The 16,578-nt window shown below is 40.8% G+C and overlaps 1 protein-coding gene across 3 annotated transcripts in view; it reads left to right on the top strand.

The window, feature by feature from the left end:
- Positions 1-15,592, top strand: part of LOC134353115 (sorting nexin-12) — a 35,397-nt gene extending 19,805 nt beyond the window's left edge. Inside the window, exons 2-5 of one of the 3 annotated variants that reach the window (XM_063061043.1) lie at positions 4,871-4,966; positions 5,650-5,774; positions 7,352-7,454; positions 15,574-15,592. In XM_063061043.1, the coding sequence (XP_062917113.1) occupies positions 4,871-4,966; positions 5,650-5,774; positions 7,352-7,454 (324 nt within the window). In that variant the 3' untranslated portion in view covers positions 15,574-15,592. Of the gene's footprint in view, positions 1-4,870; positions 4,967-5,649; positions 5,775-7,351; positions 10,356-15,573 lie in introns of those variants that run through there. The other 2 variants (XM_063061042.1, XM_063061041.1) reach the window with 2 other exon arrangements.
- The last annotated feature ends 986 nt before the right edge of the window (positions 15,593-16,578 follow it).

Raw genomic sequence — 16,578 nt, 5'->3', positions numbered from 1 at the left:
GGGTCACGGTTAGGAGGGGGAAGGGGAAGAGTCAGGTAATAGGGAGTACCCCGGTGGCTGTGCCCCTTAACAATAGGTACTCCTGTTTGAGTACTGTTGGGGGGGGGGACAGCTTACCCGGGGGAAGCGACAGTGGCCGTGCCTCCGGCACAGAGTCTGGCCCTGTAGCTCAGAAGGGTAGGGAAAGGAACAGGAGGGCAGTTGTGATAGGGGACTCGATAGTAAGGGGGTCAGATAGGCGATTCTGTGGACGCAGTCCAGAGACCCGGATGGTAGTTTGCCTCCCTGGTGCCAGGGTCCGGGATATTTCTGATCGTGTCCAAGATATCCTGAAGTGGGAGGGTGAGGAGCCAGAGGTCGTGGTACATATAGGTACCAGTGACATAGGTAGGAAAAGGGATGAGGTCCTGAAAGGAGAATATAGGGAGCTAGGAAGGGAGTTGAGAAAAAGGACCGCAAAGGTAGTAATCTCAGGATTACTGCCTGTGCCACGCGACAGTGAGAGTAGGAATGCGATGAGGTGGAGGATAAATGCGTGGCTGAGGGATTGGAGCAGGGGGCAGGGATTCAAGTTTTTGGATCATTGGGACCTCTTTTGGCGCAGGCGTGACCTGTACAAAAAGGACGGGTTACACTTGAATCCTAGGGGGACCAATATCCTGGCAGTGGGATTAGCGAGGGCTACTGAGGTGACTTTAAACTAGAATGGTTGGGGGGTGGGAATCAAATTAAAGAGGCTAAGCATGAGGAGGTTAGTTCACAACAGGGGGATGGGAACCAGTGCAGAGAGACAGAGGGGTGTAAAGTGAGGGTAGAAGCAAAAAGTACTAAGGAGAAAAGTAAAAGTGGCAGGCCGACAAATCCAGGGCAAGCATTAAAAAGGGCCACTTTTCAACATAATTGTATAAGGACTAAGAGAGTTGTAAAAGAGCGCCTGAAGGCTTTGTGTGTCAATGCAAGGAGCATTAGTAATAAGGTGGATGAATTGAAAGTGCAGATTGTTATTAATGATTATGATATAGTTGGGATCACAGAGACGTGGCTCCAGGGTGACCAGGGATGGGAGCTCAACGTTCAGGGATATTCAATATTCAGGAGGGATAGACATGAAGGAAGGGGAGGTGGGGTGGCGTTGCTGGTTAAAGAAGAGATTAACGCAATAGAAAGGAAGGACATAAGCCGGGAAGATGTGGAATCGATATGGGTAGAGCTGCGTAACACTAAGGGGCAGAAGACGCTGGTGGGAGTTGTGTACAGGCCACCTAACAGTAGTAGTGAGGTCGGAGATGGTATTAAACAGGAAATTAGAAATGTGTGCAATAAAGGAACAGCAGTTATAATGGGTGACTTCAATCTACATGTAGATTGGGTGAACCAAATTGGTAAAGGTGCTGAGGAAGAGGATTTCTTGGAATGTATGCGGGATGGTTTTTTGAACCAACATGTTGAGGAACCAACTGGAGAGCAGGCTATTCTGGACTGGGTTTTGAGCAATGAGGAAGGGTTAATTAGCGATCTTGTCGTGAGAGGCCCCTTGGGTAAGAGTGACCATAATATGGTGGAATTCTTCATTAAGATGGAGAGTGACATAGTTAATTCAGAAACAAAGGTTCTGAACTTAGAGGGGTAACTTTGAAGGTATGAGACGTGAATTAGCTAAGATAGACTGGCAAATGACACTTAAAGGATTGACGGTGGATATGCAATGGCAAGCATTTAAAGGTTGCATGGATAAATTACAACAATTGTTCATCCCAGTTTGGCAAAAGAATAAATCAAGGAAGGTAGTGCACCCGTGGCTGACAAGAGAAATTAGGGATAGTATCAATTCCAAAGAAGAAGCATACAAATTAGCCAGAGAAAGTGGCTCACCTGAGGACTGGGAGAAATTCAGAGTTCAGCAGAGGAGGACAAAGGGCTTAATTAGGAAGGGGAAAAAAGATTATGAGAGAAAACTGGCAGGGAACATAAAAACGGACTGTAAAAGCTTTTATAGATATGTAAAAAGGAAAAGACTGGTAAAGACAAATGTAGGTCCCCTGCAGACAGAAACAGGTAAATTGATTATGGGGAGCAAGGACATGGCAGACCAATTGAATAATTACTTTGGTTCTGTCTTCACTAAGGAGGACATAAATAATCTTCCAGAAATAGCAGGGGACAGAGGATCCAGTGGGATGGAGGAACTGAGCGAAATACATGTTAGTAGGGAAGTGGTGTTGGGTAAATTGAAGGGATTGAAGGCAGATAAATCCCCAGGGCCAGATGGTCTGCATCCTAGAGTGCTTAAGGAAGTAGCCCAAGAAATAGTGGATGCATTAGTGATAGTTTTTCAAAACTCGTTAGATTCTGGACTAGTTCCTGAGGATTGGAGGGTGGCTAATGTAACTCCACTTTTTAAAAAAGGAGGGAGAGAGAAACCGGGGAATTATAGACCGGTTAGCCTAACGTCGGTGGTGGGGAAACTGCTGGAGTCAGTTATCAAGGATGTGATAACAGCACATTTGGAAAGCGGTGAAATGATCGGACAAAGTCAGCATGGATTTGTGAAAGGAAAACCATGTCTGACGAATCTCATAGAATTTTTTGAGGATGTAACTAGTAGAGTGGATAGGGGAGAACCAGTGGATGTGGTATATTTGGATTTTCAAAAGGCTTTTGACAAGGTCCCACACAGGAGATTAGTGTGCAAACTTAAAGCACACGGTATTGGGGGTAAGGTATTGGTGTGGGTGGAGAATTGGTTAGCAGACAGGAAGCAAAGAGTGGGGATAAACGGGACCTTTTCAGAATGGCAGGCGGTGACTAGTGGGGTACCGCAAGGCTCAGTGCTGGGACCCCAGTTGTTTACAATATATATTAATGACTTGGATGAGGGAATTAAATGCAGCATCTCCAAGTTTGCGGATGACACGAAGCTGGGTGCAGTGTTAGCAGTGAGGAGGATGCTAAGAGGATGCAGGGTGACTTGGATAGGTTGGGTGAGTGGGCAAATTCATGGCAGATGCAATTTAATGTGGATAAATGTGAAGTTATCCACTTTGGTGGCAAAAATAGGAAAACAGATTATTATCTGAATGGTGGCCGATTAGGAAAAGGGGAGGTGCAACGAGACCTGGGTGTCATTATACACCAGTCATTGAAAGTGGGCATGCAGGTATAGCAGGCTGTGAAAAAGGCGAACGGTATGCTGGCATTTATAGCGAGAGGATTCGAGTACAGGAGCAGGGAGGTACTACTGCAGTTGTACAAGGCCTTGGTGAGACCACACCTGGAGTATTGTGTGCAGTTTTGGTCCCCTAATCTGAGGAAAGACATCCTTGCCATAGAAGGTTCACCAGATTGATTCCTGGGATGGCAGGACTTTCATATGAAGAAAGACTGGATGAACCGGGCTTGTACTCGTTGGAATTTAGAAGATTGAGGGGGGATCTGATTGAAACGTATAAGATCCTAAAGGGATTGGACAGGCTAGATGCAGGAAGATTGTTCCCGATGTTGGGGAAGTCCAGAACGAGGGGCCACAGTTTGAGGATAGAGGGGAAGCCTTTTAGGACCGAGATTAAGAAAAACTTCTTCACACAGAGAGTGGTGAATCTGTGGAATTCTCTGCCACAGGAAACAGTTGAGGCCAGTTCATTGGCTATATTTAAGAGGGAGTTAGATATGGCCCTTGTGGCTACGGGGGTCAGGGGGTATGGAGGGAAGGCTGGGGCGGGGTTCTGAGTTGGAGGATCAGCCATGATCATAATAAATGGCGGTGCAGGCTCGAAGGGCCGAATGGCCTACTCCTGCACCTATTTTCTATGTTTCTAAAAAGGCCTGTTTTGCATTGGCATGTAAAATGAATTCCTTATCTCAAAGTATTCTGGTTTTGCTGGCTCTCTCGCATGAGGTATGTATATTATGGCATCTGTGCCTGTGTCTATTTGCATCAGTTGAAGTTTAGCAGGAACCTTTCTCTTCTCGAAAATCAATAGCATGACCCATATTTGTCATCCTACATTAACAAGAGTATGAATTCATGCAGAAATTTTCTTAACACTGAAAATCAGGCCTTAGTGAGAAACTGGTTCACAATGATGGAAATGTGATTGGAAGAAAGCAGAAATTCTTTGTTCTTTCCTCATGGTATCCATACTGCGAATTGAGCGACAGATTCAAGATGCTTGAGATACTGTAAGATAGCTGGGCAGGCACCGGGAAAATGACATTGCATGTGTAGTGGAAGAAGGAATTTGAAAGCTGACTTCTCACTCGTTTGACAGTGTAAACTTGTCAAAGCTGAGTGCATGATAATTAAATAGAAATTATTTACAGTAGCTGAGGTCAATCAAGTTTGAGGAAATAGATGAAAATTGCCTGAGTAGAAGTGATAGTAGGTTGAAAGGAGCTGGTTTTTGACAAATTAAAGCTGAAGATCTTGGTGCAGATGTTTTCTCGAGAACAAATCTGGATATTCTTGTGGAATAAGAGTGAAAAAGGAATTTAAAATCTGGTGTAATCCATCTTCCTCTCCCCTGTCCCCACACTAATTTCTGCATTGTATATTTCAACTCTGGAATATCTGCCTCAAATACTGATGTTGCCTCACTTTGCAATTGTTTTTATGGAGTAATAACCCAGGTGATTAAGCCCTGCAGTGGAAAGGTAAAAAGCAAATGTCGTTCAAATTTACTGCCACTGTTGTGCTTTGTGGACCTAGTTTTGTATTGTCTGACAGTGGGTTCATTTGTAGACATAATTGTTCAGTACTATAACTTATTAAGTCTCTTGTACAAGTTGCAGAGTCTGATAGTTGAGGTGCTTTCTTTTGCATGTACATAGAGCTACTGTACATCACTAAAGTTCATTATCTGTCCTTTTGCAGACAAATCTTCCAATCTTTAAAATGAAGGATTCATGTGTGCGCCGACGATACAGTGACTTTGAATGGTTAAAAAGTGAATTGGAGAGAGACAGTAAGGTAAAGGCTATTGACTTGAAGTGCATTGATTTATGGATCTCTTGCTGGTTTGTTAGATTTTATTCAGACTATTTGATATCAACTTTTTAAAACACTACAATCAAAGTGGTGTCAAAGCTCGTGCATTTGAATATCAATTACAAGCTTTATCTTTTAAATTAAGACTTTTTTTAGAGACACTTTTAAAATAAACTAATCTTTAAACCATTCTGACAAACAGTGGCTTTTTGTTAAAGTATCAAAATGCTCTTAATGTTTGTTTGTGTATGCCCACTGCCTATGAAATAATTCTACCCTTTAGGTGCATACATGGGCTACAGAAATAATTATTTTGAAGCAATACTTCTGTAAAACAAAATTTGTGCAATCTGAGAAATGTCTGTCATTGCTTTAGCAGTGTAAATATGGTTGAAGTGAGCAAGGCAAGTGTTTTGATCAAAGCTTTCCATACTGATTTAGATACTTGATTTTTTTGTTAGAATAAGAGTAATAAAATAGCGTGGCTTACAAGGTCTTTTTTATAAAGCTACTGAGGGATTTGTGGACGATTCAGATTATTGCCTTAAATATTCTGTACGATATTTGTGTATTGTATCCTATAAGTGGGAAAGCATGTATTTTAAAACTTGACTTGCCTGAATAGATTCATTCCTTAAATTTTTAGTTTCCTTTCTTTGTTGCAGATTGTTGTTCCACCATTACCAGGAAAAGCTTTGAAACGACAACTTCCATTTAGAATGGATGAAGGAATTTTTGATGAGTCTTTTATTGAAGAAAGAAGAGTGGGATTAGAACAATTCATTAACAAGTAAATTCTTTGACTAATTCTACAAATCCTGACTGTTGAGAATTTAAAGTATCATTGACAAGACCAATTTTTATTGCTAATTACCCTCAAAGGTATTTGAGCCTTTTGAATTGGTACAATCCTTCACATTAAGGTACTGGGTAAGATGTTCCAGCATTTGGACCCAGAATCATAAAGCTCTGGTATTCCCAAATTGGGATGTTATGTGACTTGGAGGGAATCCTGCAAGTATTTTCACATGCATTATTCTGGGTGGTGTCATGGATTTGCTGGGTATAACCTAAATAAATAACTCTGCACTTTGTGCACCACACATATCACATGCCACTGACTGTCGGTAAATATTTGGGCTGGTGAGTGGGATGCCAGCCAAAAAGGCTTTAGTCTCAGTGATGAGCTTCTCAGGTTGATCTGAGCGGGAGAGTCCTCTATCATATTTCTGATGGGCCGTGTAAATGATAGACAAGGCAAGTGACCAGACCTCTGACAATGCAGGACTTTTCTGTAACCATTTATACATAGGGAATTATCTTTTCCTTCATTGTCATCCTAGTAATGTGTGGCTTTGTTTTTGTGGAAGTACAGGACACTTGGAAAGCTTCTTAGTGACTTTCTGCTTTTTTTAAATTTTGGTGAGCAATCTGAAAGTTTGTCTCTGACCTGATTGCAACATCAGTATTACAAGGCCCACTATACTGCAATCTAAAGTCAAAATATTGTAAACTGGAGCGCATTTTTCAGAATTGGGCATTAAATTCAGTTGTGGCAACTGATTCATCTTCTAAATTTATCAGAAGAAAATTAAATTTTGAAGTAGAAGGTGAAACATTCTTTGTTTTTTTAATACATTGTCAAAATGCTTACTTAAGAAGGAATTGATTAAAAATCAATTATGGGCAAAATGCAAGGATGGTTCCGACAAGGAGAAGGTGAAATGGTTGTAGCATGAAATTTTGTAGCTTTTTAAAGTTGTGGAGAACTAGCATTAGCTTAATGATTCCAGTACATGCATTATGGATCAAGGTTTCCAGAAGCCATTTTAATGGTGCCATAGAAAAGGTACCAAAGAAAATAGACAAAGCGCTAACAAAACAGCATAATGTCAAATTTCGTTTTGACAGGAAAAGACCCATTATTCGACGGGTGACCGCAAAAATCAGATGCAAAGGGATCTTGGTGTCCTTGTGTATGGTTCACAAAGATTATGCCCTTGCAACAGAACAAGGGATACTAACAATTATTCTAGGAAAACTGAATACAAAAGTGGAGATCTTGTGCTTGGTTACATAAGGTATGGACCTTGTGAGTTTGTACACTACGGGTACAGTACTTTCCTCATATCTGGGACTTGCAGTTATCTAAAATGGGCAGCCATTATTTTGAAACAGAATCTTTTTTTGCAGTTCATGAGTCCTTGGAATGTTCTTCCTCCAAGTTGTGAATATGGAGTTCTTGAATATTAAGGCAGAGGTAGATAGTTTTACATTTCGATGGAAGTGCATGTGGAGTGAACTTATGGATAAGTAAGCTACTCCTAATTCATGACTTTCATGTATCTAACTTTATTCTCTTTCTAGAATTGCCGGTCATCCGTTGGCTCAGAATGAACGCTGCCTCCACATGTTCTTACAAGAAGAATGCATTGATAGGAATTATGTACCTGGTAAAGTGCGTCAATAGGTCAGCTGGGTTCTTTGGTTTCTTCCTCACACACCCCCTCACCTCACTTCCAGTGAATTGCATTTATTTTTTACACTAAAATTATATGCATTTATAATCACCTGTCTCTAACTTCAACCATTCTAGAGAACACAGGTTTTTCAGAATCATATATTTGCATTTTAAACACCTTGTGCTCTCCCAAGTTCTACTTGTGAAATGTAGGTTCTGTAGTTCGGGATTCTTGGTTTGAGTTGGACTGAAAACATCAGATTGTTGAGGCTTCCCATTCCCCTTGTTGTGTTTCTACCCCAAGTCCATGATTTCACTTGAAAGGGAATGGCACCATTAAAGTTTGGTTTACTGACCTCCTGGAAGTCAAGTACAATTTCTAGTTTTTGTATGCTTGATTTGACTTGTTTAAACTAGTTGTTCATATTGCAAAACTGTTAAGCTTGTGTGCCCTACAAAATATTTTCTGTTTTTGCTGGAGAACAATTTGCTGAAGAATCAAAGTTATTTTTAAAGCTTTAACCTTCAAGGTATCTTGGTAGATTCCACTGATTTGAGTACACGTGTTCTGATTTCTTCAACTTTTTCTGTCATGTGATGCACTGATTGGTTTTGTATGGGCTTGTAAAGGGTGATCCTCTTGGACCAGATTTTGAATTGTAAAAATGCCTAAACCCCAAATGATGAATTTTAAGTGCTTAAAACTGAGCCCTTGCCTACGGATAACTTGTGTTGATATCATACATTATAAAACTACTTTATTAAAGGGTTAATATGACTGAATGTTGACAACATATCTTTGAATTTATTTATTTTAGTCCCTTTTTGGCCAAAGGTTCTGAGGGCCAGTATATAATCTGGGATTTTCCTTAAGGAGATTAAGTATTGAATGTGCTGCAATTGTTCTTTAGTGTAGTTGGTGAGTTTTACACTTTATTGCAAAATGTACATAAGCTATGTAGTCTTAAGATGCATCTTCAACATCTTGGCAAGTAACATTGGGTAACTTCTGTTAAAGTGATTTTTGTTAAGTATTCAGTGACTTTTAATATTCAACATTCTTGTTTAATGAGCAATTGAATCCAAGACTAAAAGGATTGATGTTGGCAAGGAACCTCCTAGGAAAGGATTGAAATGTGATCTTTGGTTCCAACCATAAACTCTAAACTGTATCAGATTAATTTCTGGTTTCTCAATTTTTTTGCTCCTTTCCATTTTTTGCACTCTATAATTTTACACTTTGCTGATTCACTAACGGTGCTGCTGCTTCAGCTTGAAATCATTGTACAGATCTTAGCACGGATTCTTTGTAATTGAGGTCTTTAGCTGGTTTGAGATGTAAGTGTGTTAAGCACTTGTATTCTGAAGGCCTCCAAAAGAAACATGGACATCCTCTCAACAGCTATTGTGTGTTGACTATTAATTTAAAAGTGAATAATCCTGTAACTATGCCAGGTAAATACAATGGCATTTGGTTAAGCCATCTAGTTAATAACATTTAAGTCCCAAAAGTTATTTGTAAGCAGACTCTGTATTTTAAATTACAATGCCAGTTTAAAAATTGAAGTTACCATTGGTGTTAGCTTCAATCAATACCCTACTATTAAACTGCCATTTTTTTTTTTTTTGATTTCCATCTCTTCCCTCACCCACCCTCCCCAAACTCCAGATTCTCTCTGTGGACTTCTAATAGGGAAACAAATCTGAGTCACCTGCAGTGCTTTGGATGGAAAGGCTGTTGACCTGAAGACAATTACAGTTGTTAGTCTTAATGCTTCTGCCATCCTACTGTTTTATTGTTTTACCTTTTTTCTGGTTTCATTTGCTTTGCTATCCTGTTTGCTGCTTGTACTGGGTACTCTTGCATCAAACACTTCTTCTACAGTAGTAAATTGTAGCATTTAGAACTGAAGAAGAGTTGTACATTCAGTAGTTAAAAGTGAAAGGCTTGACAAATGATTTCATCAGTTAGAGCAGATGGAGAGGGGATGTCTTCAAATACAGAAGACAAGCCAGTTTGGTGACCTAATTGCTGATTTTTGGGTGTATTCATTAAACGTCTCCCATTTTAGGTGTTTCAATTGGAATGTGTGAAGTTTATTTAACAATTCAGTTGGAAATAAAATTCTCACTTTGTCCCAGCTTGGAGTATAACTTTCACTAAGAACCTTGGAGTTGAGAGTTTTTGATGTATACTCCTAACCGAAGAACTGGAGCACTGAATGAAACTGCAGTGTAAGTAGGCAGGCCAAGCTATTGGCAGATTGGCAATGGAGAAACCCTAGGTTACACACAGCTGAAAGGCAGTGATCAATTGCTTTATGAGGGTGAAGAACACAATGTACTGAATCTTTCGGTTCTGAGTGGGAGATGTTTATAATATTTCAGGACCAAATGGATTTGGAATATCCAAGTGATAACTGGATGTGGAGTAGTAATTGAAACAATTGTACAATACATTGGAACTGTTCAGTTTATACTTCTGGGAATAGTAAAGTTGATAACTCTGTATCTGATCTGTGAATGGGTGTGCACTTGAAGATCGATTCTTTCAATATTGGGGTGATGCTTTAGAAGAATCTTTGCCAAAGATCAATGCGAAGTGCAGTCTGTCGCTGCCTCCAGAAACCAGAAATCAATCTGATTTGTTTTATTTAATGAGTAAACCGGCATGGAGCTGACAATTTAATCTTGATATTCAGTATTGTTGCCAATAATGTGCCCTCCTGACCTATTCAACACTTAAAACAAGAGTTTTCTGTAAATTCACTTTGTACTATTACATTGGTTTTATCTAGGTGCTTTTTGTGTCAGTGGGGAAAGGATTACTTACTATATTGAGCAGCTTTCTCTTAATCTAAACAGATGTGTCCACTTTTGCATTCATAATAAACCACTATAAAATCACAATTTGTGCTGGTCTTTATTTTTGTAACGACTTGGTTTCATTATCACTGGAAATTCTTTGTGACAGGAGTACAGTTGCAAAAATTCCAATCAATCACAACATAGTGCGAAAAGGGGAAAAAAAAATCTGATGCCAGAGGGGAAGAAGCTGTTCATGACAGTGTAGATCTTTAGGTTCATCTGGATGCTGATAAGAAGTTGTGTCTGGATGGTGAGGATCCTTAATGATGGATGAAAATGACCTTGATGGTGGGGAGAGCTGTGCCCACAGAGCTAGCTGAGTCTACAGCCCTCTGTAGCCTCTTTCAATCCTATGCACTAGCACCTCCATTCCAGATGTTGATGCAACCATTCAGAACGCTCTCCACTGTACATCTACAGAAATTTGCAGGAGTCTTTTAATGTATGCCAAATAACAAACCACTAATTAAGTAGAGCCTTGTGTTTTGCATCAGTGTTCAGTCTAAGACCAATCCTCTGATCTGTCTAAGAATGTAAAGATACTGGTTTAAACTTTGTGCGGTTAACAAATAGCATTCAACATGTAATATGTGCTTTGATCTGCTGTAACTTGGGATTATCACATGTCTGCCATGAGTTCACCTTTGGAGGGGAAAAGGCTGAAGAGTTGAAGTCTAAACTAGGAGCCAGTGAAATACAATAAACACTTAATGCATATGACTATTGTGATATTTTCTTCCATTAATACACTTAATTGTTTTATCAGCATTATTTCTAATTCAGAGTAAAATGCCCTGACACATAGTAAAATGTGTAATTCTCTTTTGCCACTACCTGCATACACAGCAAAACTTAAAACTGGCATGTTTGAGGCTTGGGTATTAGACTGACATTTTTTTTGGGCATATTTACATACTAGAATAACATCCAATATTTGGATAGTATGGAGTATAATTTTCCAGTACAGCCAATAAGCTTCAAGGGAGCATGAGAGTTGGACCTTTGTAAAATAGTGTTATGGCAACAACATTTTCTTCAATATCAGTAAAAGAAAAAATAGTCTTTTCCTTCAGGAAGAGGTGCAGTGCACATGCTGCTGTGTGCATTGACAGTGTTGAGGTTAAGAGTTTAAAGTTCCCAGGGGTGAACATCACCAATAGTCTGGACATCATAGTCAAGAAGAGTTCACTAATCTTTTAACTTCCTCAGGATGCTAAAGAGATTTAGCATTTCCCTGTTGATTAACAATTTTTATCAATGGATCATAGCTTGGTATGACAACTGTTCTGCCTGTGATCAAAAGAAACAAATCAGCATGTGGGAGGGAGATTGAAAACCTGGCTGAGTGGTGCCATATCAACCTGTCACTGGATGGCAGCAAGACCAGTGTCATCATGAGCCAGTCCTCATCAGAGGATCAGCAACTTTTAAATTCTTAGGTGTTATCATTTCAGGGGATCTATCTGGAGCCCAGCACATAAGTGGAATTACAAAGAGAGCACAGCAGCACCTCTACTTCTTTGGGTATTTGAGAAGATATCATGCTGAATCAAAAGCTTTGACTAACATCTATAGATGTGTGGTGGAGAGTATATTGACTGGTTGCATCATGGTCTGATATGGATACACCAAAGCCCTTGAATGGAAAATCCTACAAAGTACTGGATACAGTCCAGTCTATCACAGGTGAAGCCCTTCCCACCATTGAGCATATCTATATGGAGTGCTGTTGCAGAAAAGCAGCATTCATAGCAGAAATAAATCTAAGATAGTGAGCAGTAAAGATGTCAGGAAAGACGGGCAGGTGATGGGGGCAAAATTGTAGCCATTGGGATGAGTTGCAGTGCAATAAAGTTGCAGTGAAATCAAAGTAAAAAGTACCAAATACTGGTCTTAAGCTGTTATACTTAAATGCACGCAGCATAAGGAATAAGGTGGATGATCTTGTCGTACAGCTACAGATTGGTAGGTATGATATTGTGGCCATCACTGAGACGTGGCTAAAGGATGCATGTCTCTGGGAGCTGAACATCCAAGGATACACGGTGTATCGGAAGGATAGGAAGGTAGGCAGAGGGGGAGGTGTGGCTTTATTGGTAAGAAATGATATTAAATCAGAAAAAGGTGATATAGGATCGGAAGATGCAGAATCTTTATGGGTTGAGCTAAGAAATTGCAGGGGTAAAGGGACCCTGATGGCAGTTATTTATAGGCCTCCAAACAGCTGCAGGGATGTGGACTACAAATTACAACAGGAAATAGAAAAGGCTTGTCAGAAGGGCAGTGTTATGTTAATTGTGGGGGATTTAAACATGCAAGTGGATTGGGAAAATCAGGTCGGCACTGGATCTCAAGAGAGAGAATTTGTAGAATGTCTGCGAGATGGCTTTTTAGAACAGCTTTTTATTGAGCCCACTAGGGGATCAGCTGTACTGGATTGGGTATTGTGTAAGGTGATTAGAGAGATTGAGGTGAAGGAACCCTTAGGAGGCAGTGATCATAACATGATTGAGTTCACTGTGACATTTGAAAAAGAGAAGCCGAAATCTGATGTGTCGGTATTTCAGTGGAGTAAAGGAAATTACAGTGGCATGAGAGAGGAACTGGCCAAAGTTGGCTGGAAAGGGACACTGGCGGGAAAGATGGCAGAGCAGCAGTGGCTGGAATTTATGCGAGAAGTGAGGAAGGTGCAAGACAGGTATATCCCAAAAAAGAAGAAATTTTCGAATGGAAAAAGGATGCAACCATGGTTGACAAGAGAAGTCTAAGCCAAAGTTAAAGCAAAGGAGAGGGCATACAAGGAAGCAAAAATTAGTGGGAAGACAGAGGATTGGGAAGTTTTTAAAACCTTACAAAAGGAAACTAAGAAGGTCATTAAGAGGGAAAAGATTAACTATGAAAAGAAGCTAGCAAATAATATCAAAGAGGATACTAAAAGCTTTTTCAAGTATATAAAGAGTAAAAGACAGGTGAGAGTAGATACTGGACCGATAGAAAATGATGCTGGAGAAATCGTAATGGGAGACAAGGAGATGGCGGAGGAACTGAACGAGTATTTTGCATCAGGCTTCACTGAGGAAGACATCAGCAGTATACCGGACACTGAAGGGTGGCAAGGAAGAGAGGTGTGCGCTGTCACAATTACGACAGAGAAAGTAGTCAGGAAGCTGAATAGTCTAAAGGTAGATAAATCTCCTGGACCAGATGGAATGCACCCGCGCATTCCGAAGGAAGTAGCTGTGGAGATTGCGGAGGCATTAGCGATGATCTTTCAAAAGTAGATAGATTCTGGCATGGTTCCAGAGGACTGGAAGATTGCAAATGTCACTCCACTATTTAAGAAGGGGGCAAGGAAGCAAAAAGGAAATTATAGACCTGTTACCTTGACATCGGTGGTTGGGAAGTTGTTGGAGTCAATTGTCAAGGATGAGGTTACAGAGTACCTGGAGGCATATGACAAGATAGGCAGAACTCAGCATGGATTCCTTAAAGGAAAATCCTGCCTGACAACCTATTACAATTTTTTGAGGAAATTACCAGTAGCGTAGACAAGGGAGATGTAGTGGATGTTGTATATTTGGATTTTCAGAAGGCCTTTGACAAGGTGCCACACATGAGGCTACTTAACAAGATAAGAGCCCATGGAATTACGGGAAAGTTACATACGTGGATAGAACGTTGGCTGATTGGCAGGAAACAGAGAGTGGGAATAAAGGTATCCTATTCTGGTTGGCTGCCGGTTACCAGTGGTGTTCCACAGGGGTCCATGTTGGAGCCGCTTCTTTTTACATTGTACATCAACGATTTGGATTATGGAATAGATGGCTTTGTGGCTAAGTTTGCTGACGATACGAAGATAGGTGGAGGGGCCAGTAGTGCTGAGGAAACGGAGAGTCTGCAGAGAGACTTGGATAGATTAGAAGAATAGGCAGAGAAGTGGCAAATGAAGTACAATGTTGGAAAGTGTATGGTTATGCACTTTGGCAGAAATAATAAACAGGCAGACTAATATTTAAATGGGGAAAGAATTCAAAGTTTGGAGATGCAACGGGACTTGGGAGTCCTCGTACAGGATACCCTTAAGGTTAACCTCCAGTTTAAGTCAGTAGTGAAGAAGGCGAATGCAATGTTGGCATTCATTTCTAGAGGAATAGAGTATAGGAGCAGGGATGTAATGTTGAGGCTCTATAAGGCGCTGGTGAGACCTCACTTGGAGTACTGTGGGCAGTTTTGGTCTCCTTATTTAAGAAAGGATGTGCTGACATTGGAGAGGGTACAGAGAAGATTCACTAGAATGATTCCGGGAATGAGAGGGTTAACATATGAGGAACGTTTGTCCACTCTTGGACTGTATTCCTTGGAGCTTAGAAGAATGAGGGGAGACCTCAAAGAAACATTTCGAATGTTGAAAGGCATGAACAGAGTGGATGTGGCAAAGTTGTTTCCCATGATGGAGGAGTCTAGTACGAGAGGGCATGACTTAAGGATTGAAGGGTGCCCATTCAGAACAGAAATGTGAAGAAATTTTTTTAGTCAGAGGGTGGTGAATCTATGGAATTTGTTGCCACAGGCAGCAGTGGAGGCCAAGTCATTGGGTGTATTTAAGGCAGAGATTGATAGGTATCTGAGTAGCCAGGGTATCAAAGGTTATGGTGAGAAGGCGGGGGAGTGGGACTAAATGGGAGAATGGATCAACTCATGATAAAATGGCAGAGCAGACTCATGGGCTGAATGGCCAACTTCTGCTCCTTTGTCTTATGGTCTTATGGTCATTCATTATCAAAGACCCCCATCATCCAGGCCATGCTCTCTTCTCGCTGCTGCAAACATGAGGAAGGTACATTAGCCTCAAGACCCACACCACCAGGTTCAAGAACAGTTATTACCTCTCAACCATCAGGCTCTTGAACCAGAGGGGATAACTTCACTTAGCTTCGCTTGCCCCATTACTGGAACTGCTTTCACAACATATGGTCTCACTTTCAAAGATTCTTAATCTTATGTCCTCCATAAATTGCTTATTTATTATTTTTTTCTTTTGTATTTGCACAGCGTCTTTTGTTCATTGGTTGTTTGTCCTGTTGCGTGTGGTCTTTTATTGATTCTACTGTGTTTCTTGGATTTATTGTATATGCTCAAAAGGAAATGAATCTCAGGGTTGTATATGGTGACATTAATGTACTTCAGTGATAAGTATACTTTGAAATTGCAGAGTTGTGGACATACCCTGGTCATTTTCTCTTCTCCCTTCTCTCATCAGACAGAAGATGCAAAAACCTGAAAGCAAGTACCATCAAGCTCATGGACAGAGTATTAAATGGTTCTCTAGGATGATAAAATGGGCTCTTAAATTTACTTTATGATCTTACACTTATTGTTTAACTGCACTGCATTTTCCCTGTACACTTTATTTTACAGGTAATTGTCTTGCCTCAATGCTAGGTGTAATAATCTGATCTGTATGAAAAAGTGCAAGACAAATTTTTCACTATCTCAGAACATGTGACAATAATAAACCAATTATTGGAGCCAACACCCAATGAGCCTGCATTCTTGGAACAATTTAGACAGGAGATTAGGACTGTGTTGCATCTAGGTGCTTTCTTGATGTTTGACTCATGCCAATTACAATACAGGAATCAAAGGTCCCAGTGGCCACCCATTTTAATTCCACGTCCCATTCCCATTCTGACATGTCCATCCACGGTCTCCTCTACTGTAAAGATGAAGCCACACTCAGGTTGGAGGAACAACATCTTATATTCCGTCTGGGTAGCCTCCAACCTAATGCATGAACATCGACTTCTCTAACTTCCACTAGTGCCCCACCTCCCCCCAGTACCCCATCCGTTATTTATTTTTATACATACATTCTTTCTCTCACTCTCCTTTTTCTCCCTCTGTCCCTCTGACCCTCTGACTATACCCCTTGCCCATCCTCTGGGTCCCCCCCCCTTGTCTTTCTCCCCCGGACCTCCTGTCCCATGATCCTCTCATATCCCTTTTGCCTATCACCTGTCCAGCTCTTGGCTCCATCCCTCCCCCTCCTGTCTTCTCCTATCATTTTGGATCTCCCCCTCCCCCTCTCACTTTCAAATCTCTTACTAACTCTTCCTTCAGTTAGTCCTGACGAAGGGTCTCGGCCTGAAACGTCGACTGAAACTCTTACAATAGATGCTGCCTGGCCTGCTGCGTTTACCAGCAACTTTGATGTGTGTTGTTCTTTTGACTCCCGTCCTTCTCCATGGCAGTCATGATTGTTCAG

Source organism: Mobula hypostoma, chromosome 10 (assembly GCF_963921235.1).
Source record: "Mobula hypostoma chromosome 10, sMobHyp1.1, whole genome shotgun sequence".
In the NCBI taxonomy this organism is placed as follows: domain Eukaryota; kingdom Metazoa; phylum Chordata; class Chondrichthyes; order Myliobatiformes; family Myliobatidae; genus Mobula; species Mobula hypostoma.
The sequence above is the reverse complement of the archived record's forward strand: the minus strand, read 5'-3'. Positions and strand labels throughout refer to the sequence as shown.